Raw genomic sequence first — 27,091 nt, 5'->3', positions numbered from 1 at the left:
TAAATGTTGTTATTTTAACCTGAGGCCTGAGCGGGGCAGCTGTGGCAGCTTCCCCACCAGGCAAAATCCTGCCAGCAGCAGCAGCCAGGGCTGGAACAGGCACAGCAATTTAAGTTCTTTAAAGCATTTTTTTTTAGTTTCCTTATGGGCCAGGAGAAGCAGGAGCGCTCTGGCCAATGACATAACTTTGAAGTGTCGTCACTGTTGTTATGCCTCTGGAGTGAGACTTAAACCCAGAACCTTCTACCTCAGAGGCGAGAGTGCTACCATTTAGCCAAGGCTGACACTAAAATGCTGGCAGATGCAATCATTTTCTACTTAAAATGTCAAAATCTTGCAGCAATATAAAGGCATCACTAATACAGACTTGCCAGAGGCAGCTGTCAGAAGTGTGTGGTTTTCTTGGATTTGGAGTAGTTCCACCAACTCCGTGGGTAGAAAGTTTCATTGCAATGATGTGGCCACTGTTAGAAACCATATGCTGCTTTTATGACAAAGCTTATGTTATTGGAATGAGTCATGCCTCAGGTATCTGGCTCGAGACTGTAAACATTATACTTGGGATTTGCTCAATATTACTTAACTTGCCTTGCCACTAATCTTAATGTAACCAATCACAGTCGTTCAACATTTCACTCGAATTTTGTGATTGTTGTTATGATTTGCAAGAGCCAAAAGTCCAGATGTGCCAAATGCCCAGCCTTGTGCCTATCTGTCGGGGTGGAGGTGGAGCCTCCACTCGCCCCCTACAGTGTACTCTGTGGAACTCAGGGGTTCAAACATCTCAGGCCTCAGTCGGGACCGGTGTAGGGTCGGCACAGGTACATATGGTTTCATCAGAGGTACCTCAGCAACAGATGTTAGGGTCCCATATGGGGGCCCAGGCTGGGATCTGGACCTGAACCCCGAAAGATTTATTCCAGGCAGCCGCCGGGGACACCAAGGATTTCTTTCCAAAGCGAGACCCAGCAGATGTTCACCAGATTCCCAGCCACTTTGGCGTGGGGAAGCCCCAGATGTACCCCCAACTGGCCAAAGCCCCTCTACTCATGGTCGCTCCCCCAATCCTGTGAATTTTTGGCAGAGTCCATGGGCAGGTGCAGATTTTTGGGGATAGTAGGAGGGTGATTTTGAATTAATGGCAGATTTTGCACCTGCAATGCCAAAAACAGGCAGCCACTCTTCAAACATGTATTTTGCATAACATAAAGTCTCATCATCGATATCCCTTTTAAAAACCAACAACTGCGCCGCATGCTTCAACATCTTTTAGCTGCTAAAAATTAGACATCATACATGTTTCCAGCTGTCTAACATGCATATAATCATTTTCTTTAAAAAAGCCACATACTTTATTTTGTGTATGGCCTTGTCCTGGTGAGATTCCACTGCTACAATTAGGCCTCCTGAGTCGAGAATGGCGTAATAGTGCGGGCCTGTCAGTGCTTTTGACCACGTATACCCTCCGTCATCAGATACATAAACATCTGGGATCATTGTAGAAATGGCATCTCCTACACTACCTGTCACAATAGGTTCACAAAGAAAAAAACTTATCTTACTGGGGAATCCAGAGACAAGTTGACAGAAAATGCGAAGGCAGAGATAATTAAAAGATGAGCATGACCATAAGGATGACTTACCGTGGGCTAAGATCAACCCAACTGCATTTGGTGCAGTGAGTGGGGGCAAAGGGACATCCAGGGTCTGAGAGATGCTGTATGCAGCATGGATGTGAAGGTTACACTGAAAGCAAAAACGAGCACTTTTTAAGGAATATTTCAGAAATGGTGGCAATCAGCTCGTAAAATTCATCCCTGTATGTCTGCTTTGACATGTGATAAATCTATACGCTAAGAGCTGCAAGAAATGGCTGACTTAATATTTTATTCAATAGTGTACAAGATGCATTTTAAACACACTTTCCTCTCTGTAATTTTATCAACAAAAAGGCGTGAGCAAAAAGGGGATGTGATACCAGTAGAAACTGCTAACTGACCACTCATCTATGCTCAGTGCTGCACTGAGGATTGTTTCCATCCGATAATGGGTTTATAACCTTAACAAGAAGACTACTTAAACTTGTCCAAGGATGTTCATGAAAAGCTTTGTGCTGAATTGTGCAGGATGGGAGATCATGGAAAAAAAAAGAGAATTACTTAACTGGAGTTCGTGATTTTAAGGAAAGCTTGATCCAGGTAGGTCAAGAAAACCAATTAATTTAATCATAAAATGATCTGCTACACTTACTGAGCGAGTTTAAGATGTTTCAGATTAATTTGCATTTGAAGTATTGTCTCAGTGATCAGTGAATTAAACTGAACCTTGAAGAGTAACAGACTGGCTCACGAGAATGTGACGGTACACTATATGATGAGATTGTGCTTACTATACCTCTCACTCATATATACTAAATGCTATCCTGGCCCGCCTCCCATACTCCACCCTCCACGAGCTTGAGCTCAGCAAAGCTCTGCTGCCTATATCCTAGTCTCACTCACCAATCAGCCACTCCATGCAGTAACAACAACTTGTAAATATCTCCTTTCTCCCAGATAGCACCTTTAACAGGACACCATCCCAAGGCACTTCACAGAGCGCAATCAGACAAAAATTGACAAAGAGGTTTTGAGGCATGTCTTAAACAAGACATGTTCAGAGAGGCTCAGGGAGGGAATTCCAGAGCTTAGGGCCTAGATGGCTGAAAGCACATCTGCCAATGGTGGGGAGAAAGGAGTGGAAGATGCCTGAGGCCAGAGTTGGAGGAACGCAGAGTTCTCGGAGGGTTGTGGAGGAAGTTACAGACTTAGGAAGAGGCAAAGCCATGAAGGGAAATGAACATGAAAATTTTAAATTTGAGGCATTGGTGGACTGGGAGTCGATGTAGGTCAGCAAGCAACACAGTTGAGAGGGACTTGGTGCCAGTTAGGGTATGGGCCACAGAGCTTTTGACGAGCTCAAGTTCATGGAGGGTAGAGTATTGGAGGATAGCCAGGATAGCATTGGAATCATCAACTGTGAAGCTGACAAAAGCATGCGTGAGGGTTTGAGCAGCAGATGGGCTGAGGCCGGGGCAGAGGTAGGCGATGTTACAGAGGTGGAAGTAGGCGGTCTTTGTGTTGGAGACGATAAGAGGCTGGAAGCTCAGCTTAGGGTCAAATAAGAGGCCGAGGCTGTGAACAGTCTGACTCAGCCCGAGACAGTGGCCGGGGAGGAAATGGAGTCTGTAGGAGTGGATGAAGGCAATGGCTTCGGTCTTTCCAATGTCTAATTGAACGAAATTGTGGCTCATCCAGGACTGGATGTCAGACAAGCAATGTGACAACACAGAGGCAGTGGATGGGTTGAGCGAGGTGGTGGAGCGGGAGAGTCGGGTATCGTCAGCGTACATATGGAGCCCGGCACCATATCTGCGGATAATGTCGCTGTGGGGCAGCACGCAATATTGCACAGTGAGGTAAAATTAGTAAAATGGAACCTGAGTGAGCTGCCACTGCCCTTTCTTTTCGTGGTATACAACAAAATGGACACAGTGTCGAAAATGAGTGAAGCAAATTGGACAGATTTATTTGCATAGTGACAAAATGCAACTGCATCACAAATGCTACACAAAGACATTTCTTGCACAACACACAATCTTGCTCAAGGCTTGCATGTCTTTTTTTAAATAACTATCAGACTGTGGCAGAACCACTGAATGACTCTGGCTAACTGTATATAATTCTCTTTAACGATGTTCTAACACCAGCCTAAACCTGTACCATTGTGTTAGGCATTACTGTGTTTTGTATATAGAGTTTGCATGTACGGGGCGTGACCCCTTTAAGAGCGCGGGCAAACGCGATGACGTCACGTCGCAAACCACGGGACTGCCCAGGCAGTCCTCGTGGCATCTCCGTTGAGTAAAGACCTGTTTGATTGTTCTCTTGTGTCGATCTCCGTTATTCGTAGGAATTCGTTAATTCCTACATTGGTGACCCCGTTTTTGTGAATGTTTTCACAAAAGAAGAGCACAGCATAAAAGCAAACGCCGTTTTGCTGAAGCTACCGCAGTTCTGGGAGCAGCGAGCGCCCTCGTGGTTTATTCAGGTCGAGGCCCAGTTTGCCCCGAGGAACATCGATGCGGATCAGACCAAGTATCTTTATGTGGTCTCCGCACTCGACAGCTCTACCACCTCTCGGATCGTCAGCTTCCTCAAAAACACCCCAACGGAGCGCAAGCATGAAACCCTCAAAGCGCGGTTACTGCAGGTTTTCGGGCTCACGAAATCGGAGCGCGCCCGTCGATTACTCACTCTGCCCGGGCTCAGGGACTCCAAGTCTTCAGAGTTGATGAGCCAAATGCTCACACTCCTGGGCTCAGAACGGGAATGTTTCCTATTCCGCGAGATTTTCCTCAGCCAACTGTCTAAACAGGTACAAGCTGCCCTGGCCAGGTCTGAAGTTGAAGACTGCGCAACACTCGCTGCGGAGGCTGACAAAATGTTTGCTGTAACTCGGCAGCACTGCACCGCCACGAGGCACCCATCCCCCGCAGACGCCGCCCCAGCTCGTCAGCCTGCTGGACTGTGTTTCTACCACGTGCAGTTCGGCTCGAAGGCGAAGCGTTGCCGCCCTGCCTGCAGTTTTCCCCCAAAAAAACAACTGACACTGCGACCGCCGAGGAACGGGTCTAACGGGCACCCCGCGGCCGCGATGGCGATCGGCAACGCGGGAAAATTGCTGTTCATCACCGATACTCTCTCCGGTCGTCGTTTGCTGTGCGGCACCGGAGCGCAGTGCAGCATTTTACCCGCGTCCGCCCTTGATGTGCAGACGGGGAATCACGGCCCCACCCTTGAAGCCGCCAATGGCGGAGCAATTCGGGCCTTCGGCAGACGGCGAGTGGCGGTGTGCCTCGGGGGGCAACGTTTTCACTAGGAGTTTGTTACGGCCAAAGTTTCCCAGCCCCTCCTCGGCGTGGATTTCCTGTGCACCAACAGCCTCCTGGTTGACGTCAGGAACCGGCGGCTGATCAATGCAACAACTTTTAATTCTCTTCCGTGTTACCGCAGTAACACTACATCACGCACCGTCTCCTGTGCGTTCCCGACTCCTGATGAGTTTGCTCGCCTGCTCACGAATTCCCCGACCTGACAAGACCCACGTTCTCCTCCACAGCCACGAAACATGGTGTGGAACACCACATCACCACCAACGGCCCCCCGGTCTACGCGCGGGCCCAGCACCTGGAACCTGGCAAGCTGGCGGTCGCAAAGGCGGCGTTCGCAACCATGGAACGGTTAGGGATTATTCGCCGGTCGAATAGTCCCTGGTCTTCACCCCTCCATATCGTCCCGAAGCCTGGCGGTGGATGGCGGCCATGCGGCGACTATCGACGCCACCACTCCCGATCGGTATCCGATCCCCCATATCCAGTATTTCTCTGCCCATTTGGCAGGGAACACCGTGTTCTCTAAAGTTGACCTCGTCCAGGGCTACCACCAGGTCCCAGTTCATCCACAAGATGTCCAGAAGACCGCAGTCATCACCCCATTCGGCCTCTTTGAGTTTTTACGAATGCCGTTTGGGTTAAAGAACGCCGCCCAGGCTTTCCAACGCCTGATGGACTCCGTGCTGTGGCACCTCAAGTTCCTCTTCGTCTACCTGGATGACATTCTATTTGCCAGGCCTACTAAGGAAGAACGTACCTGTCACCTACGCACCTTTTTTTGACGTCTCAGCCAACACGGCCTGATTATCAACCCGGCCAAGTGTCAGTTTGGCCTGCACCAAATTGACTTCCTGGGGCATTGCATCACCTCAGAGGGAGCGGTTCCATTACCTTCGAAGGTAGAGGCAGTGACATCCTTTCCACGCCCGCAGAACATAAAGGCCCTGCAGGAATTCCTAGGCATGGTAAACTTTTACCACCGTTTCGTGCCCAAGGTGGCACTACTCATGCAGCCCCTATACGAGGCCCTCAAGGGCAAGACTGGCAAGAATCTGGTAGACTGGACGGATGACATGGCCCGAGCGTTTGCCGACACCAAAAGTGCCTTAGCCAACGCGACTATGCTGGCGCACCCGCTGCCAGGAGGCCACCATCGCCCTCACCGACGCGTCGGACTACACAGTCGGTGCCGTGCAACAGCAGTGGGTGAACGGGACGTGGCAGCCGTTGGCATTCTTCAGCCGTCGGCATTCTTCAGCCGTCAACTACGGCAGAACGAGAGAGCATACTGCACATTCGACCGGGAGTTGCTCGCCCTTTTTCTGGCCATCTGCCATTTTTGGTTCCTTCTGGAAGGACGTCCTTTCACCGCCTTTGTGGACCATAAGCCGCTGACCTTTGCAATGTCCAAGACCGCCGAACCGTGGTCAGCCCGACAGCAGCATCAACTGACCTACATATCCGAATTCACCACAGATATACGGCACGTGGACGGTAAGGACAACCTGGTGGCAGGCTGCCTCTCCCGCGCGATCGTCAATACGGTTCATTTGGGCATCGACTACGCCCTCATGGCAGCGGACCAAGCCTCAGACCCGGAAGTCCAAGCTTACAGAACGGCCATCACTGACCTCCAGTTGGCCGACGTCAAGTTCCATTCGGCAGGTACCACGCTGTTGTGTGACGTCTCCGTACAGGATCCTCGCCCTGTCGTGCCGGTCGTCTGGCGCCGCAAAGTGTTCGACGCCATACATGGGTTGTCATACCCTGGAATGAAGGCCTTTCAGAAACTGATGTCAGCGAAATTTGTATGGCAAGGCATGCATAAAGATGTCCGCGACTGGGCCAACACCTGCGTGGTCTGCCAAAAGGCCAAGGTACAGCGCCACATCAAAGCTCCATTGGCCACCTTCACAGTTCCGGAGCGACGTTTTGACCATGTCAACGTGGACCTGGTAGGACCACTCCCACCCTCCCATGGTTTTTCACACATCCTGACCATGGTTGACCGCACCACCAGATGGCCAGAGGCGGTCCCCCTGTCATCCAGTACTTCGGCGCACGTGGCCAGGGCGTTCATTTCCTCCTGGATCACCCGTTTCGGAGTGCCCGCAGATATTTCGTCAGACAGGGGACCGCAGTTTTCCTCCAAACTCTGGAATACAGTGGCCCAAGGACTCATGTCAAATTACACCACACCACAGCCTACCACCCACAGGCGAATGGCCTCTGCGAACGCTTCCACCGGTCAATGAAAGCCGCCCTGAGGGCCAGCCTCCAGGATGCTGGATGGGCAGACAAGCTACCGTGGGTCCTGTTGGGCCTTCGCACGGCCCCCAAAGAAGACCTTCACTCTTCATCAGCGGAGCTTGTGTACGGTCAGCCGCTGCGAGTCCCAGGGGACTTCCTACCAACATTGACGGAGCCCTGGTCCGCGTCTGCCCAGCTTGCTAGTCACCAAGAGGCGGCCAGATGTTTCGCACCGGTGCCCACTTCGCACCACGGGCTGCAGAGGTCACACGTTCCCACGGAGCTTCACAAGGCTGAATACGTTTTTATTCGCCATGACGCACATAGGGATCCGCTCAAGGCCCCATATATCGGTCCCTTCCGCGTGTTGGAAGCAGGGGACAAAACCTTCACGGTAGATGTCGGTGGTAAACCGGACCACATTTCGGTCGGCCGCTTAAAGCCAGCACATTTGGACCTCGACCGCCCCGTCGAGACAGCACAACCGGCGAGACGGGGTCGGCCACTCATCGTCGTTACGGCAGACCAAGTGTGATCGCCCGCCAGCTGCCCTGCAGCCTCCGCCTCGAGAGTACAGGAGTCGTTCTGACAGGCTCATCAGACCCCCTCACCATTTGACTTTGTCCGTTAAAGCGAATTCTGGGGGGGCGCATGTGGCAGAACCACTGAATGACTCTGGCTAACTGTATATAATTCTCTTTAACGATGTTCTAACACCAGCCTAAACCTGTACCATTGTGTTAGGCATTACTGTGTTTTGTATATAGAGTTTGCATGTACGGGGCGTGGCCCCTTTAAGAGCACGGGAAAACGCGGGCAAACGCGATGACGTCACGTCGCAAACCACGGGACTACTCAGGCAGTCCTCGTGGCATCTCCGTTGAGTAAAGACCTGTTTGATTGTTCTCTTGTGTCGATTTCCGTTATTTGTAGGAATTCGTTAATTCCTACAAGACTATATATTCAGCAAGGCAACTTTTGAATAAAGAGTACAGGAGTACTTTCAAAAAAGAGTACTCACCCTGGGCTCTCATTAATTGATTAATTAGCACATTCTTCAGCACACTTTTCTTTCCTAGCTCCCACAAACATTCAACAAATTGTATGTAAATAGAGATGGGCCAGGCGTAGATTTGAACACTGAGATGGCCACCAGATGAGTATTGTTAGTGAACTTGGCAGGAGGCATAAATTAGCATCTACATAAAAGATTTTGCCCTTTAAACAAAACTGTGCTCCATCAGTGCAAGGATGATTATGTTCATGCCAAATGTGGCTGCAGTTTATACCAGAACTATTGATTTTTTTAGCCCCTGTCTCAGTTTGCTGGAGAAAGTGAAACAATGCATTCATTGTGCTGCTTTCCTTCAGCACACTGCAACCATAGCAACAGACATGTGTAACAGTGAACAGCGGCTGAGGAAATCTTGTTCAGAATTAGAAGTTCTAAACATCCTTAATTGGTGTTGAAGGTTGGGCAGATTTTAGAGCAGAGGAGGGAGATTTTTTTTTTTTAAATGGTTAGTCCATTACAGTCATTGTTTTGCACTGAGATATAGGAAATAAGGAAATGGAGAGTGTGTAAAGCTAAATGGCTTAAAGGGAACAGGAGTTAGGAAATCTGAGCAATGTTGCATTTTGCCTTTTGTTCCTGCAGTCATTTGTGCATCAAAGCTGTCAACATCAAGGAAATGATCGGAGTGATATTTATGGGTGATCAGCAAAAGTGACAGAGATTGCAAAGCCATTTTAAATAGAAGGAGCCGTGTTTATTTTTGAGATGACAAACATCAAAATGTGTTGCACTTGTAAACCAAAACGAGTGACTGCCGCTCAATAATGTGAGTCACTTGGCAAATCTCGCATTGTGGCAGAGCCACTAAGGGACTCTGAACAACTGTACATAATTCCCTTTAACAATCTGTTAGCTACAGCCTGAACCTGTATCTTTGTATATACCGTTTGCATGTACAGAGCGCGGTCCCTTTAAGAGCGCGGGCAAATGCGATGACGCCATGCCGTTAATCACGTGATCCTCCAACGGTGGGAAAAACGTGATGACGTCATGACGCCGTCCACGCGACCACCCGAGCAGTCCTCGTGGAGCCTTCGAACTGTAAAGACCTGTATCCGTAGTTCTCTTGCATTTGTCTGTTAAACTGTTAGTTTTACATTAAACTTCTTTTGATTGATCGCCTGAGTCGACCTCAGTCTCTTGATAGGAATGAGACCATTCCTACAGTATTACGTTGCTCTGTCTATTTATTTTGGGAGGCCTGATGGCACAATGTGCTAATGCACCGACGTACTGCACCATGGAATGGAAGGAGGCAGCTCACATTGGCCATTCCGCACATGAGTAATTCCTCATTGGATATGGGCACTTGTGCAAAGGCAACAAGTAGAAGCAAAGTACTTCCAGGCCTGGAGGGGGCTGGGGTTTGGAGGGGAATAGAAATCAGAAAGAGTGAATGAGCCGGCACTGCTCTGAGCAGCTAGTTACAGATTCTGCCTCTCTACTCAGTCATGGAATGGTGGGCAGCATGGGGAAGGAACTTAAAGAGAAGCAAGGAAGAGGGAAGTAAATACACACACACACACACACATTCTTCTGGGGCAAAAACCTGGAACTCCCTACCACCCAACAGCATTTTGGGAGCACATTCACCACACAGATTGCATCAGTTCAAGAAGGCTCACCAGTGCACCACCACCTTCTCGAGGGTAACTAGGGACAGACAATAAACAGCACCCTGAGTTGTTAGTGCAGCAGGAGGACAGTCCAGATATTCGACAACTTTATTGGGACGCGAGCACAGGAAAGATCACAAAAGTCTCTCTTTCAGATTTCTTTTGACTTGAAGAGGAGACTTTTGTTGGTTGTATAAAGTTCTGTTAGTGCCAGTGAGGGGGCCAAATAGCAAATGACAGGATTATCCCTGGGTAAGAGGAGAACTTTGTTTTCTCTGGACTGAGTCAGACATTGAGACTGTTCGGGAGAAAGCAGGTATTTCCACAAATGGCATCAAATACCATCTACATCAGGGGTGTGGAACATATGGCCCAGTGGAACAGTTTCATCTGGCTCAGTGTGTGCTGTGCTGCGTGTTTGCAACATGTAGGAATCCTCCGTGACGCGCCCCTGGTGGGCAAGTCATGCGTGGTCCTGATGTCGTGCTTAAGTATTGGAACATAGCGGGTCAGTAGAGGCACAGCAACTGTGGAGCTGTGCAGCTTTCAGTGCTGCACATCACCGGTAATTGAGGACTGAGGTTAGTCGGGCAGTGGGTGGGCGCTGCAAGGTCGGGCCCAGTCTGTCGCAGCGGTCTTTTGGCAGTGGGTCGCTAGTGGCTGTGCACGGGGAGCTGCACGTCCTGATTTTAGACAAACGGGCTGGGAGAGGAGGGGAGCGGCACAACTGCAGCCCCACTCCCTCGGTTCCTCTTTCAGGGCGACCAAACCCAACTGAAACCCCAATGAAGCACTACTGGAAAGGATTCTTTTAAAGAGCAAATTTTTCTACTGACCATTTGTGAATCCTTGGCTGTTGTATCGCAGTGAGTATTATCTGGCTTTTTCAAAGGTTTCCACTCTCCTCCACTGTCAAATGTAATCACTGATTGAATGTTGTTATCTACAAATGTGTTGAAAGAAAGATTATTAAACACTAGTAGCTCCTCCATGATATGGCTCATGATGAGTTGAGAGAACATGCTATTTTATAATGATAATAAGGAGTGTTATACTAACAAGTCCCTAACGGACTTACTAAAGGGGGCCTGAAACAGGAGTTAGGCCCCCTATTGGCATATGCAAAGGGTCTAACACCTGTTTCAGGCACTGACCCTGGATGCCTATGCAAGAGCCTTTACCAATATAGCGGGCAGCGCACTCCTGGCACGGAATGTGTGCGCGTCCATGCCACCTGCTATATTGGACACTTAGGCAACAATGAACTTCAAGGCCAATTTTTCTTTCCTCTTGTAACTGGATCTCGGTTTCTTTCCCACTAATCTCTTGGTACTATTTAAAAAAGTGGGTAGCTCTCCCTCAACCAGCACTACAGAAACAGATTAACTAATCACTTATTTAATTTACTGTTTGTGGAACCTTGCTGTATACAAATTGGTTGATGTGTTCGTTTACATAGCACTTCAAAGTAATTCATTGGCTATGAAGCACTTTGAGACATCTTGAGGACATGGAAGGTGCTATATAAATGCAAGTTCTTTCTTTCTAATTGTTTCTTTGTTGCTTTCCCTCTCTTTGTCTTCCTCTCTCCTCTCCCCTTGTCTCTGTGGCTGGCAGATACTTTTCTTACTGTGGTGTGTGTACGACTATCCAGTTCTTTCTTAGTGTTTATGTGTCGCCCTTTCTATACTCCCTTCTCCTTGGTCGCTGCGTTCTTCTGGTTGTCTACAATGTCTCTGCGATTGGACCATGGGAGGTAGTGGGCATAAGAGGCCGAGGCCGAGGCCTTGGTGAGAGTGTGAGTAAGGGGAAAAACCTGGGACCCATTATGGGGGATGGCTGTTGGAACACTGGGGTCAGGGACCACTCAGTGGATTTGTGTTTGGGGCTGGTAGGAATTGGGAGTGGCAGGGATCTGGTAGTATTCATGAGGGGTGTCACGCCTGGCGCCACAGAGTGATGGGGCTGGTGCTTGGGGTCACTCAGAGATTCAAGGGAGCACTGAAGGGAAAAATCTGGAGACGGAGATATTAGACTATTATGGGATGTCAAGGAGTTTTGGGTACGGGGAGTGCTGGGCAGTGGGATCATTGGAGAGTGACTGGGGCATACAAGGGTTTGCTGGAATATGGTCTTAGAGAAGCAGTGTAACTTGCCGTTTTCAGCCATTTACGCCATTTTTCTGGGAACTCATTCGATCTCCCAATGGATAACCCCCGCAAATATTCAGGCACTAGAGTCTGTGATGATGCAAATGCATTTCACCCGGATTATGCAAAACAAGGTCCCGACTCCCATTGGAAAACTCTGTGGATAGTTGAGAGTGCAGCTAGTTGAAGTGTAGATAATTGAGTATCCACTGCATGTGAGCATTTACAACATGGTAGAGAAGATTTTATGCAATTGCGCTCTTTGCTCCAAAGCAGGAGTGTAAATTATTAAAATCTACCCTTACATATTACAATAGGATATACGACACAGAAACAGGCCATTCGGCCCAACCAGTCCATGCCGGCGTTTATGCTCTACTCGAGCCTCCTCCCGTCTTTCCTCATCTAACTCTATCAGCATAACCCTCTATTCCCTTCTCCCTCATATGCTTGTCCAGCCTCCCCTTAAATGCATCTATACTATTCGCTTCAACCACTCCCTGTGTTGCGAGTTCCACATTCTCACCAATCTTTGGGTAAAGAAGTTTCTTCTGAATTCCCTATTGGATTTCTTGGTGACTATCTTATATTGATGGCCTCTAGTTATGTTCTTCCCCACAAGTGGAAGCATTCTCTCTGGATCCACTCTATCAAAACATTTCATAATTTTAAAGACCTCTATTAGGTCACCCCTCAGCCTTCTTTTTTCAAGAGAAAAGAGACCCAGCCTGTTCATCCTTTCCTGATATGTATACCCTCGCATTTCTGGTATCGTTCTTGTAAGTCTCCTTTCCAGTACCTCTATATCCTTTTTATAATATGGCGACCAGAATGTACGCAGTACTCGAAGTGTGGTCTAACCAAGGTTCAATACAGGTTTAGCATAACTTCCCTACTTTTCAATTCTAAACCTCTAGAAATAAACCCGAGTGCTTGGTTGGCTTTTTTATGGCCTTGCTAACATGTGTCGCAACTTTGAGTGATTTGTGCATTTGTATCCCGAGATCCCTTTGTTCCTCTACCTCACCTAGACTCGCACCCTCCAAGTAATAAGTGATCTCCTTATTCTTCCTACCAATGGCCTAGAAATTCAGTGGCCTGCGCCACCAGTTTGCGCCCAAAGAGGGCTTTTGCGCCACTGTGCAAACCTACCGCAATATTTAGCGGGGCGCTAATGGCGGCATTAGCCATTAGCGCTGCGCCGCCACCGATGTCATCGGTGTGCGCAGCGCCCCGCTATCGCCCCACTGGCCATATTTGGTTGCTGCCGCCTCCTCCGCGCCGGCCGCAAACAGCGACCGGTACACGGGGCCTACCTGTGCCGGTAGTGGGGCGAGTTAAGGTGGAGGTGCGGCCGGCTGCTTTTTCGGCGGCCGCCTGCCCGCACCTCCTTCCCCGGCCTCCTACACCCACCCCCCCGCGGCATTGCCGGCTGTTTCCAGAGAGCCCGGCACTTCTCCTTGGTGCCGGGCTCATTTGCCGGCACTCGCGAGCGCGGATCGCGCTGTTGCAAGCACCTCCCCCTTAAGAATGAGAGGAAGGCCTGCAGTACCGCAGGCTGCCGTGCCGCAGCGGGTGGCGCTGCGGCACTTTACACGCCGATATTCAGTTTCAGCGCCCCAAGCGGGGCGCCGAAACCCTTGTTTAGCGGCCGGCTTCCACTTGGGGCGCTGAAACTGAATTTCCCGCTGGCGCAAGTGGCTCCGCGCGCAGCGGTAATTCCGGCGCCCAGGCGAGCTGGGCGCCCCTAACTGAATTTCTAGCCCAATATGTAATACCTCAGATTTATCTGTGTTGAACTTCATTTGACAATTATATTCCCATTCTGCAAGTTTATTAATGTCCTCTTGTAATTTGTTGCAGTCCTCCTCAGTATTGACTATCCCCCCTCCCCCCCAATTTGGTGTCATCCGCAAATTTAGAAATTGGCCCAGAAATTCGGGTCTCCACGGGTGAGCACGCACGGGGTACTCACCCGTAGGCCCAACGGAAGTGCCAGTTTCGTGCATGCACTGTGCATGCACGGGAAACCGGAACTTCTGTCCCCTTAAAGGAAGGGGTTCAGAGGTGGAACGCATGCGCCGGAGAGGCAGCGCGTGCGCATGGAACTTAAGTTTTTTTTGCAGGTTTCTCTGGGAGAGTAAGTCTCCAGGAGTTACACATGTAAAAAGCAGGCGCAAGGCCTGCTTTTAACAAGGTAAGTGGTGAATTAATTAAAATTGAAACATTTTTTCCACAGGTTTATTATTTTTAAATACTTTAAAGAAAGGTAAGTTTATTTTTAGCCCCGTTAGAAAATGTAATTAATTCTTTCAAAAATTTAAATTATTGTTTAAAAGTTATTTTATGTAATTTATAGTTATTTTAAAAATGTGATTTAAAAAAATAAATAATTTGAAGTTTTAGTGATGTTTTGGGGCTTATAGTATTTATAGTTTTGACAGCTCTTCCTGTCAATTTTATGAATGGGCATTTCCCTGCTACCATTGGCTCTCCATGGCCCACGTGATCCCAGGGGACGCATCGAACCAACTAAGCCCCTGGGATACGCAAGCACTGTGCGCCAGCAGTTGGAGCAGGCCCAGGATCGGAATCCCACGCAGGCCCACAGCTCAACGGCCGGCACGCTAGGTAAGTGCAGGTCGGAGGCTTGCACCCGCGGGAAGCCTCCGACCCGAATTTCTGGGCTATTGTGTTTTTGATTCCAAAGTCTAAATCATTAATGGAAATTGTGAACAACAGTGGTCCCAGCACTGATCCTTGTGGAACACCACTACCCAACTTATGCCACCTTTTACCCCTACTCACTGCTTTCGGTCTTAAAGCCAGCTAGCTATCCAATCTGCTACTTGTCCCCTGACTCTGCATTCTCTGAACTTGTTCATCAGTCTACTTTGGGGTACCTTATCGAAGGCCTTTAAAAATCTAGATAAATTACATCTACTGCATTACCATTGTCTACTCTCACTGTTACCTCTTCAAAAAATTCAATGAGGTTGGTCAAGCAAGACTTTCCCTTTTGAAATCCATGCTGACTATTCATTACTATGTTTTTGGTTTCTAGATGTACTTCTGTTTTCTCTTTTAGTAGGGATTCCATTATTTTTCCTACCACCGATGTTAAACTGACTGGTCTATAATTCTCTGGACATGTTCTATCCCCCTTCTTAAATATCAGTATTACATTAGCTAGCTGCCAGTCCTCTGGCACTACACCTTTTTCTAACGAATTATTAAATATGTGGAGTAATGCTTCTGCTATCTCTTCCCTAGATCCTTTTAAAATGTGTGGATGCAATCCATCCGGACCAGGGGTTTTATCCTCTTTGAGTTTAATTAGTTCATTTAATATATCCCCTCCTTTTATTTTAAATGCACTTATCGCATTACTAATCTCATCATCCAATGTCATGTCCGCCTGTTCCATCTCCCTGGTAAATACTGAAGCAAAATAATGATTTAATATTTCTGCCATCTCTCTATCGTTACCTGTGGTATTATCCTGTCTACCCCTTAATGGCCCTTTTTTATTGATGTTTTACTATTTTGTTTTATGTTCCTTGATACAGTAATTTAATTTCATAGTTCCTCTTTGCCTTCCTAATTGTTTTTTTGACTTCTCTCCTAATCTCTTCGTATTCTCCCTTATCATGCACTCCCCTGCTGTCTATGTACTTAATGTACGCCTCTTTCCTTGCCCTCAATTGTTCCCTTATGGCTTTATTCATCCATGGAGTCTCATTAGTGTTTAGTTTGTTCTTTCCTTTTAGCGGAATATATAAATCAAGAAGAAATTTAAAATAATGGCCACTATCCTCTTTAGGTATCAGTCGTGGCTCAGTTGGTAGCACTCTCACCTCTGAGTCAGAAGGTTGTGGGTTCAAGTCCCACTCCATAGACTTGAGCACAAAATCTAGGCCGACACTTCAGCAGTAGTGAGGAAGTGCTGCACTGTTGGAGGTGCTGACTTTTGGATGAGACATTAAACTGCCCTCTCAGGTGGACGTAAAAGATCCCATGGCACTACTTTGAAGAACAGCAGGGGAGTTCTCCCCGGTGTCCTGGCCAAAATTTATCCCTCAACCAACATCACTAAATAAAACACAGATTAACTGGTCATTATTACATTGCTATTTGTGGGGTCTTGATATGTACAAATTGGCTGCTACATTTCCCACATTACAACAGGGACAACGCTTCAAAAGTACTTCATGGGTTGTTGTAAAGTGCTTTGGGATGTCCTCGGGTCATGAAAGGTGCTATTTAAAAGCAAGTCTTTCTTTCTTTCATTATCCGAGAAATGCTAAGTGTCCATGAACTGTAAAATGACTGACTCAAATCCAGAAAGTCTGTGAATTTTTGTAGAGCTATAAATTTTGGAGTGCGTTATACTGAAAGCAGTCACTTTAGGGTTACCTTCAATAATGCTGCAAAAATACTGGCAAACAGAGAGACTCGCTGAAGAGTAGAAAGCAAGCTTTACTTTGATCGTTCAGACAAGGAAATCGTGATTTTTTTTTACCTTCATCAAGCACGTTTGTGATGTAGACTCCACGCAGTGATGTCACATTTGAGAAATCAGTTGTACCGCTTGTGTCAGAAAACAAATGATGTTCTAGGGACTTGGAGAACAGAATTCCCCGATCATCAGAAGTGTAAATTGTACCAAACCCAGTATCTAAAAGAAATATTAAGCAATACGTTAAGCAGTCATGTGTGAAATCTCCATTTAAAAATGTGCCCGTTGAACAGCAAATGTTAGATTATTTCCTGCAGATGGGGCCTCCTTAAAATTCCTGTCATTGGGGCCTCCCTCAGTTTATTGGAAGGAATACAACCTCCACATACAAATAGGAATTGTCAACATACAGTAGGGTGACCATACATCCCTGTTTTCTGGGGACAGTTCTCAGATGAGGTACTGTGTCCCCGGGCAAACAATGCCCCCGGAAGAGTTCCTGGATCAAGAATCTCGTCCTCGAATACCCCAACTTTTAATTTCTCATGTTGGAATATGGCGCACAACACATATACACTGCATCATTTACCCTAACTTGATTACACATGACCTTCCTGGGCGCCCTCCTGTCAATCATGCCCACGTGAGCGCCGACTGGTCGGGAAGCCAGCCCTGAGGTGGGCTCAGCAGTGTAAGGGACGGTGTATTGGTTAGCGTCCACGTCAATCGAGCGCTGAGGGACGGGCACGCGGCACCAGCGAATTCGGCTGCGCTCCCGACCCAGCCTCACTTCAGAAGCTGATTGGTTGGTCAGTGACGGTTACGCCCAATGATTCCGTTAATATGTGACATGTTTACTTTTGAAAAAAAGAAACAGTCACTGATGCTCGAGCACAGCGGGAAAAAAAGGACAGGTGTCAGCAAGAGCCTGCAGCATTGTAGACAGTGGGTACGGAAAACGGACCTTCCTGAACAATGTTGCTGTATTATTTATAAATGGTGTCTAAATGTGCTTCAACAGTGTGATGTCAAATCCACGGTAATTATATACACATTTGCTTTGCACTTGTAGTGTATATGTGCAACTGTTAAAATATAGGCTGCTTAAAAGTTTTGCCTCACTACACTGTGCAACGTACATTTTCTGTCCTGGCTACTTAGCTGTGCTCCCACCCTGTGTGTCCCCGGATTCAGTTTAGCAAATATGGTCATCCTACCGTACAGGGGAAAACTACCTGGGACACAGAGAAGATGGGGGAAGATCACCTGAGAATTCTTGTATATGTATATGGTAATTGAACAAATGAAGAACAACTCGGTTTTCTATTGAGCACTTAACCCTGTGTTTGCTTTCATTACTTCTTGTCTCTCTGATAAACCAGGGCCTCCACATAATCACCTTCAGGGCAGCTAAATACCATGCACATTGATTCCTAATCATGCCAATTGTAACTGCTTTGTGGTAGATTGGATTTTTGCCCCTTTGGTTTAATAATCTGGCTTATCACAGTGTTACACCTAGAACAGTTGTGAATGCAACTTTTTGGAGACTATAGAGTCCAGCTGTCAGCATAAAAAGGTCAGTGGTAGGCCATGTTTTTTTCTGGACACATAAGCACATGTGATGAAATGAGTACTTTTGTATAGTCACTCTTCAGCTCATTTAAAAAAAAAAATCATTTGCAGTGAAGCACAACTTACCGCCAGGTTCATCCACATGCATGAAAATCATTTCATCGTCTGCTGCCAGTATTGAGTAAAACTGTAAAAGAGAGTAGCTACGTAAGGTTATTCATGTCACCAAGTATAACCACTTACACCTCTCCACACACACGTGCACACGCATACTGTATATTCCATTTTAATCAGTATGAAAAGGAAGACATCAGCACCAATTCTACTCCTTACTAAATTATCAGAAAGCATATTTACTTGGTGGTGGGGGGGCGGGGGGGTGGCGGGGGGTGGTGGGGGCTGGCGGGGGGGCGGGGGGTGGGCGGGGGTTGGCTGGGGGTGGGGGGGGTGGGCGGAGGGCGGCGGGGGGGCGAGGGCGGGGGGGCGGGCAGAGGGCGGCGGGGGGGCGGCGGGGGGGGGGCAGGGGTTGGCGGGGGGCGGGGGTGGGGTTGGGTGGGGGGCGGGCGGAGGGGCGGCGGAAGGGGGCGGAGGGGGTGGCGCGGGGGGTGGGGGGGGCAGGGGTAGCGGGGGCAGGGGGTGGCGGGGGGGCGGTGGGCTGGGGGAACAAAGTTAAAGTCTCTTAAATATAAACAGAAAATATTGGAAATACACAAGAGGCCTGTCAGCAGCTGGAAAGACAGGTTTAGGGTGCAGATCCTTCCCCGGACCTGATGCAACTTTACACCTGAAACATTAATCTGGATTTTCTCTTTCAGATGCTGGCGGAAAATGCCTGGAGCACACAGCAGTCAAAGATTTTCTTTTTATCTCTACAAATTGCCTTGTCCTCTTCTATTCACCACAAGGCTCACCACCACCTTCTCAAGGGCTTTTAGGGATGGGCAATAAGTGCTGGCCTTGCCAGCGACGCCCACATCTCAGGAACGAATAAAAAAAAAGCATTGTTGAGCTGAAAGCTGAGGGAACTCCTCAGACACGTCACTGATAGCATATGGCTATAAAACAAACTTGGACCGAAATAGACTCTATTGGTTAGAAGTGCAACCGACGCAAATTAATATGTTTCTTCTCTGATTTTACTTTGCCAATCATAAATCACAGCAATAATCTTGTGTAAGAAATCTATCAAATTCAATGACACTGTGCTGTGTTCTTGGGGAAAGAGTAATAAGTGAATGTGACAGGCCATGCTGCAATTAATGAAGAAGTCCTCATTTTGAATATCTTTAGGTTGCTATCAAACTTGATGTTGCCCTCACACGTGCAAGCAAGTGGGAGAAAGAGGAAAAGCAGGAGAGAGAGAGAGAGAGAGAGAGAGAGAGAGCATGAGCAGGGAGCACCATCTGTTTGTTTTATTCCCCACTGGCAGATTTTTCAGACACAGGCTATATTCAGACTGCAGGAGGAGAAGAAAGCTGCTGAAAGCAGGTGCTCCCTGTCAGACATGTGTGCTCCCAATGAGACAGCCAGCTTAAGGATTGTTCATGGCAAAGAAAAATCAACAGACGTAAATGTTATAGCCACATTATCAGGACACAAGCTGCTCAGTGAGGGAGATGCTGTGCAGGCAACTGTCATGGGAGACAGTGTCGGCAGTGCCGGGGGGAGACTGTGCGGGCGGTGCCGGGGGAGACGGTGTGGGCGGTGCCGGGGGAGACGGGGTGGGCGGTGCCGGGGGAGACGGGGTGGGCGGTGCCGGGGGAGACGGGGTGGGCGGTGCCGGGGGAGACGGGGTGGGCGGTGCCGGGGGAGACGGGGTGGGCGGTGCCGAGGGAGACTGTGTCGTCGGTGCCGGGGGAGACGGTGTCGGCGGTGCCGGGGGAAGACAGTGTGGGCAGTGTGGGCAGTGCCGGGGGAGACGGTGTGGGCAGTGCTACAGGAGACGGTGTCGGCGGCGCCGGGGGAGACTGTGTGGGCGGCGCCGGGGGAGACTGTGTGGGCGGCGCCGGGGGAGACTGTGTGGGCGGCGCCGGGGGAGACGGGGTGGGCGGCGCCGGGGGAGATGGGGTGGGCGGTGCCGGGGGAGACGGGGTGGGCGGCGCCGGGGGAGACGGTGTGGGCGGCGCCGGGGGAGACGGTGTGGGCGGCGCCGGGGGAGACGGTGTGGGCGGCGCCGGGGGAGACGGTGTGGGCGGCGCCGGGGGAGACGGTGTGGGCGGCGTCGGGGGAGACGGTGTGGGCGGCGTCGGGGGAGACGGTGTGGGCGGCGCCGGGGGAGACGGTGTGGGCGGCGCCGGGGGAGACGGTGTCGGCGGCGCCGGGGGAGACGGTGTCGGCGGCGCCGGGGGAGACGGTGTAGTTGATGCTGTAGGTGACAGCTGTTACAAAATAGATTTGGTTTTTTTTAAAACTTGCCTTCTTGTAACTCTAGATTCAGCATGTAAAGGGTTCACTCCCAAGGCTGCACACAGTGGGGTAGCGGATGGGTTGCCCGTTACAAACCCCACACTATTTTCCTTTCCATTGAACCACCGAAAAAGAAAATCTACCCAGAATCCTTTCTCAGCAGAAAGCCATCAATCTGAACCAACTTGTTTGCCTGTTAGATTTTCCTCATGATGCAAGTTCATTATTGCTCATACAATAGTGATTTGAACTCTTAGTTATGGTTAGCCATCACGAGGGGGTTCCTAGTTACTATCTTGTGGCATTGTTTGAGGTGGCTCTTTGTGACATCTAAGGTGTGATTCTATTCAGTTTGCACAGCGAGGGCATAGCCAAGCAGACTCTTGGAAGCCTGCTGACCCCACATCAAATAATAGATCACCAATCCAGGACAGTGACTTTGATTGACAGTTTTTCCTGAGTCGGTTAAAGATGTTTGATCAACTAAAGCCCTTTGTGACCTTCAGCTCGAAAGCAGGAGCTTCATCTTATGGACTTAAGGGGGCAGTTCACAGCAAGGCAGACTCAGATGATGTGGGTTTTCCAGCCAACATCCAAATGCTGTCTGTACTTTATAGCCTGAGCCAGATTAGCCTCAAAAGTTTAAACAAATGTAAGTGGTTGTTTGCCAAAGTGAATGTTTAGAGAGAAAGGAAGTGTGTCTCTGATGTTTTCACATATTGAGCATTTAGGGAATTATATATCTTCACTCTGAAAAGCATGTACTGTTCATCTGTATGTATTTATCTAAATAAACTAGTTATTGGTTCAAAGCCTGTGTCTCATCTCGGTTAAGTGCTTATTCAGTTCACCTTGTGTAAAGAGAGGAGCATTCCCAGAATGACGCATGTTACATTCCAGCAGCCACTGCACAGACTAACAGCTCTCTGTTATGTTCCCTAGGTCATGGAATTGGGCAGGAAAAGGTGAACTCTGGACCATAGGGGACACAAGGTCCACTTATAGAAGTTACTGGTGGTATTGAATTGGAGGAAAAATCTAACGTTTAAACCTGAAAGCTGCGACTCTGCAGTAATTGAATATTAAGATGGTTCGTTATTGATTATTAAATGACACAATTGCATATCTCCACCACATTTAAAAAAGGCTGGCACATTCTTCCCCAGATTGTATCTTGAGCTGAATTATGTAGTTTTCATACAAAGTATATATTTTTAAATTTCCTTGTGAGAGCAATCTTGTTCTCCTTAGAAGGTTAATCAAGTGTGTTTTATACTTTAATTTGATATTTGTTTCTTTATTTTGTCATTATTGCTGGAATTTTTACCGTGGAGTTGGAGCGGATGTGTGCAGGTCACGTAACGGGTCGGGAACGCGATGTTCTGCTCAGCGCGTTCTTCAGGGCGACTTTAACTTAATGGCCCCACTTAAAGCAGTCATGTGTGTTTCCCAACCCAATTAAATGGAGCGGGTCTGATGATGTCATTGATGACTCGTTTCCAGCGCTGATATTTAAAGCAGCCTTGCACTCAAATCATTTGAAGTTTGTTAGAGCAGTGTGGAAGGTGAAAAAGAAAGGTCCGAGTACTGTTCCAAAGTTTAAATGATGGATACTCAAAGGCAGAGGGCTGCACCCCGATTTTCAGATGTATCCCTGCATATTCTGGTGAGAGCATGCAGGGAGGCCCTGTTCCCTGCAGATAGGCGCAGGAGACCTCCCAAAGACACCAAAAGGGCCTGGTTGGAGAGAGCAGAGGAGGTCAGCAGCAGGGATGTGGTCAGGAGGACGTGGGTCCAATGCAGGAAACGATTCAATGATCTCATGAGGTCAGGAAAGGTGAGTCCCCATCACTCTGCCTTACCAATTCTACTCCTGCACATCATTCCTCACACCAACATACCTTGCAGGTCCACCCATCCCTCTCTATCTACATACTCACATCCCCATCTGACTAACCACCCCTGACACTCGCCCTCATCCAAAAGCAATCATAGCAAGTAACATCACAGAAGGAGGTCATTTGTCATTGTCACCCTACTCCCTCAGTCACCCACTACAGTTGTAACCCATCCATTTGTTACACTCATTCCATCACTCTCACTCAAACTTCTCTTTCCCTACTTGCAGGAGAAAAGAAGCCCAGAACACACGGGAGGGGCAGAGAACTGGAGGTGGCCCTCCAGTCGTCACGCAAATGACACCAGCAGCAGAAGAGGCCCTTGAGATATCAGGGGTTGCAGAGCTCCTGGCGGTGGGAGACAGAGAGAGGGCCACATCCCAGCAACCTGGTGAAAGAATTACATGACATACAGCCACATGGCATACAACAGTCACTCATGGTGACTGATGTCGGCAGCCAGTGAAATGTCATCATGTACATAATGGAAACGTTACCCATTCTTATTGTAACACTTCTAATTCATCTCTTAACTCTCCCACAGGTCCATCAAGGGCCTCCCCGCCCACCCCCCACCCCGCCCCGCCCAACCCACTGTCTAGCCGGAGGAGGATGACTACTCCTCAGAGGAGCCTCCAGCCTCTGCGGGTGCAGCATCAGCAGACCCATGCACACCCAGCACCAGCGCAGATACACACGCCTCGGTGGATGCCACGTGAGATAGAGTAGTGTTGTCACCTGGTGTCTCACACATCACAAATGAGCAAGAGTAGATGGTGGAGACAGGGACAGCAGTGGAGACTCCTCGCCGGAGGGCGCAGGACGCTCCAAGCTCTGCTGAGCTGCATGCAGACGCTGAGCCTCAGGGTCCATCAAGAAAGAGGGTGATCTTGGAGGGGTAGCAACAATTGCAGGAGGCTCTGGCAGCTTTTGCAGCCGCAATGTCTGCAAATGTGCAGAGAATGGAGGAGTCCATCTCCAACATGAGCACCACCATGTCGCAGGCGATGGCGATGATGTGCTGTTCCATGGAAAGGATGGCCACCTGCATGGAGCAGAAAATGCGTCAGTCACATGAGCACATACTAGCTGTGGACAACAGATGGCAGAGGCTCATAGACTGCATCTCTAGGAGGGATATAAACGTAGACTTGCGCGGTTATCGCCCCACTGCTGTGCAGCAAGGTGCTCTCCAGCTCCTTGCTAGCACGGAATTGCGGGTGGACCAGGAGAGTGATGATGCTGAGAGGGGACATGGAAGTGGGGGCTCTTCTCAAAGTGTTCCCACTTCTCCCGCATTGCCTTCCCCTCAGTCAAAGCCCCATATGCTACCTCAGATCCAGATGGCCAAGTCTGCCCCTGCACAGTTGCAGGAGGGGCAGACTTTGGCGGGGCCATCACAGGCTCCAAAATCCAGAGGACGTCTGCCAAAAGTGTCTAACCAGTCACAGCAGGGAAGTGAGCAGCCTGCTCTACATCTGCTGAAGCTGTAGATGCAAAAGGGTATACACATGGGTGTATGAAAAAATGTTACTGTTAAGTTTAAGTTCTTTTGATGACACAGATAAATGTATTTCTTTGCACCACTTAGTACAGCATGTGGCAGCCATATGGCTGCATTGGAGGAAGTTAAGTAAATCTGGCCATGATGAGGCCATCCCGGGCCTTCCGGGTAGCAATATACGCCGCTGGTGGTGCCATCTCCACCTCAGGTTCCTCCTCCTCCTCCTGGTCTTCCACCTGCTCCTCCTCCTCCTCTGAAGGGGCTTGTGCACCCTGTGCCTGCAGCTTGAATCCTCGCTGCTGCATTATGTTGTGCAGCGAGCAGTAAACGACGATGATTCTGGAGACCCTGGATGGTGCGTACTGAAGGGCTCCTCCAGATCTGTCAAAGCATCTGAAGCGCATCTTCAGCATGTGTATGGTTTACTCTATGACACATCTAGTGGAGATGTGGCTTGCATTATAATGCTACTTGGCCTCCTTAAGGGTTTCATGAGCCATGTCTTCAGTGGATAGCCCTCGTCTCCAAGCAGCCAGCCGGTAAGTCTGCTTGGAGGTGTGAAGAGCTGAGGGAGAGTGGACTGGCGCAGAACAAAAGAGTCATGACAGCTGCCAAGGAATCTGGCACACACATGCATGATCTTTTAAGGTTACAGACGAGCGAGTGGAAGCCTTGCGGTTCACAAACACTCCTGGTTGATGTGGGGGTGCCTTCGATGACACCCTGCATCAGTGGGAAGTCAGCCAGAGCCACAAAGCCAAGCGCCCACTCAGTAACACTGGCATCATCAATGGCAAACCAATAGAGCAGGATAGAGATGGGGGAAATAATAACCAGAGTGTGACAGGAAGGGACAGAGGGGGAAAAATTCGGTTGGTTTGCGCCTCCCGTTAGCGCCTGAAGAGGGCGCTAATGGGGCGCAAAGCAACTAGCGCCCGTGTGTGGCGATGTTTGCGCCACTCACAAAATTGACTAGACATTTTGCGGCAGCGCCAAACACTACCGCCACGAACTCCTGCACCCGCAGATCGTAACGTCAGTCGAGTGTGCAACACCCTGGACCGGATATTGAGTGGCGCCCCCTGCCTTACTGCTTGCTGCTAGCAATGACAGGTTGAGGGGAGCGTTTTGCAGTTGGGAAGGGACTGGGGGAGTGCTATTTAAAGGCGACCGCTTCCTGCCTTTTTTTGTCGCCAAAATTTTTGCACCACGCATTCTGAGTGAGAGAGAGAGACTGCAGGAGATATTCAAAGCTGTGTTGAGGAGTTTTGGGTACTGAGCAGCACTTTGCAGTTTCTTTCTGATTTGATCTTCCTTGTATCAATTTAAAAGAGAATATGGGGGCTGCACTCTGAGCTCTTTCCCTGGGTTTCTCCATTGTTCTTTCCAACAGATTTGATGTATAGGTCTCTCCAGGCCGAGATTCAAGGCTGCAATGAGCAGGGTGTGGATGGAGAGCAAGATCGACCCTCCCCTTTAAGAACTGGCCGGCGCCAGTGTGTCTGTGTTCCATTGCTGACTGACATCACATGAGCTTCGCCAGCGCTCTGAGGTAGCACCTCGCTCCTTGGCCTTTGCGCCTTAAGACAGTGTGCAGCGCCTGATTTAGCACTCCAATTAACTCCAGGGACGATAAAAGCCAAGTTTGCAGTCAGAGGCGATAATTAGCGCCAGGCGCTAAACTTTGTGCCCGGCCGATAATCGCGCCCCAAACGGGGCACGACTGAATTTCTCCCCCAGAATGTTTAAAAGTAAGAGTGCAACTGAAAATGGGGCCAAAACAAGGAGAAATGGTAAAAAGACAAAGTTAAAAGCTCTAAATCTAAATACACGCAACATTCATAACAAGATAGATGAGTTGACGGCACAAATAGATACAAATGGGTAAGATCTGATCGCCATTACAGAGGCGTGGTTGCAAGGTGACCAGGGCTGGGAACTGAATATTCCAGGGTATTTGACAATTCAGAAGGATAGACAGAAAGGAAAGGGAGGTGGGGTGGCTTTGTTGGTAAAGGATGGGATTAGTGAAGTGGTGAGAAGTAATATTGGCTCAGAAGATGATCAAGATGTAGAATCGGTTTTGGTGGAAATAAAAATAATAAGGGGAAAAAGTCTCTGGTGGACGTAGTCTACAGGCCCCCGAACAGTAGCAATACTGTCGGACAGAGTATAAATCAACATAAATGGAAGCCTGTAAAAAAGGTACGGTAATAATCATGGGTGATTTTAATCTCCATATTGATTGGACAAATCAAATTGGCCATGGTAGCCTTGAGGAGGAGTTCATAGAGTGTATCCAGGATGGTTTCCTAGAACAGTATGTAATGGAACCAACCAGGGAGCAGGCTATCTTGGATCTGGTACTGTGTAATGAGACAGAATTAATAAATTATCTCATAGTAAAGGATCCTCTAGGAAAGAGTGATCATAGCATGGTTGAATTTCAAATTCAGTTGGAGGGTGAGAAAGTTGTATCTCAAACCAGTGTCCCTGTAGGAGTCTACGTACTCCTAGCAAAAAATACTGAACTCGGAGAGGTTCAACAGAAAAGGTTTAATTGTTGAGGCTGCATGCTGAACACAAAATGGAGTCAGAGACTACACAAAGTACGACTGCCTTTCATCAGTGCACAGCTTCGACTGCTCCTCCCCCACTCTGGGCTTAACTATGTTGCAGATCGAGTTTCTTAAAGGCGTGATCCTTCTTAAAGGCATGACGCCTGATTTATAGTCTACGGACCGGAAAGCGGATTGTGTCCTTTCTGTGATCGGTACGCCACACAGCTCCCCCCAGAATCTGCTAGTAGGGAGTGTACAAACCAGCGTGGCAGCTTCATGGCACGGCCGGAACGGCTCTTGGCGGTTGGTGTCGGGAGCGGGGTGGTCGGACGCGTCGGGCTCTTAGGCGGTCTGCCCCGCGGTGGGGGTTGGCCCACTTGAACGGGTTAGTCGGGCTCTAGGTGCGCCAGCTTGAGCCGGTCGACCGACACCTTGTCAGTTCTGCCGCCCACTTCGAGGAGGAAGAACTTGTTCCCCGTCTGGAGTACCTTGTAGGGTCCGTCGTATGGGGGCCGTAGAGGTCCTCGGTGGGCGTCATGGCGCACAAAAACAAATTTGGCCATGTGCAGGCTAGGTGGTACGCGGGTTGCTGGTTCGCCGTGCCGGCCGGTGGGTACCGGAGCGAACTGTTGTGCTCGGTTGGTGAAAGCGCGGCGTTGCTGGT

The 27,091-nt window shown here is 49.0% G+C and overlaps 1 protein-coding gene across 1 annotated transcript in view; it reads right to left on the bottom strand.

The window, feature by feature from the left end:
• Nucleotides 1-18,273, bottom strand: part of LOC147106030 (sortilin-like) — a 72,461-nt gene extending 54,188 nt beyond the window's left edge. Inside the window, exons 1-5 of the mRNA XM_086008712.1 lie at nt 18,185-18,273; nt 16,547-16,702; nt 10,711-10,817; nt 1,644-1,746; nt 1,352-1,523 (exon numbers count right to left, since the gene is read on the bottom strand). Coding sequence (XP_085864838.1) covers nt 1,352-1,523; nt 1,644-1,746; nt 10,711-10,817; nt 16,547-16,702; nt 18,185-18,215 — 569 coding nt within the window. The 5' untranslated portion in view covers nt 18,216-18,273. The remainder of the gene's footprint in view (nt 1-1,351; nt 1,524-1,643; nt 1,747-10,710; nt 10,818-16,546; nt 16,703-18,184) is intronic.
• Between the last annotated feature and the right edge of the window lie 8,818 nt (nt 18,274-27,091).

The sequence above is a fragment of the Somniosus microcephalus genome, chromosome 16, assembly GCF_052327205.1.
Source record: "Somniosus microcephalus isolate GS21.2 chromosome 16, FLI_Smic_1.0, whole genome shotgun sequence".
Taxonomy (NCBI): Eukaryota; Metazoa; Chordata; class Chondrichthyes; order Squaliformes; family Somniosidae; genus Somniosus; species Somniosus microcephalus.
Note: the sequence above shows the minus strand (reverse complement) of the source record. Positions and strands in the feature narration are given on the sequence as shown.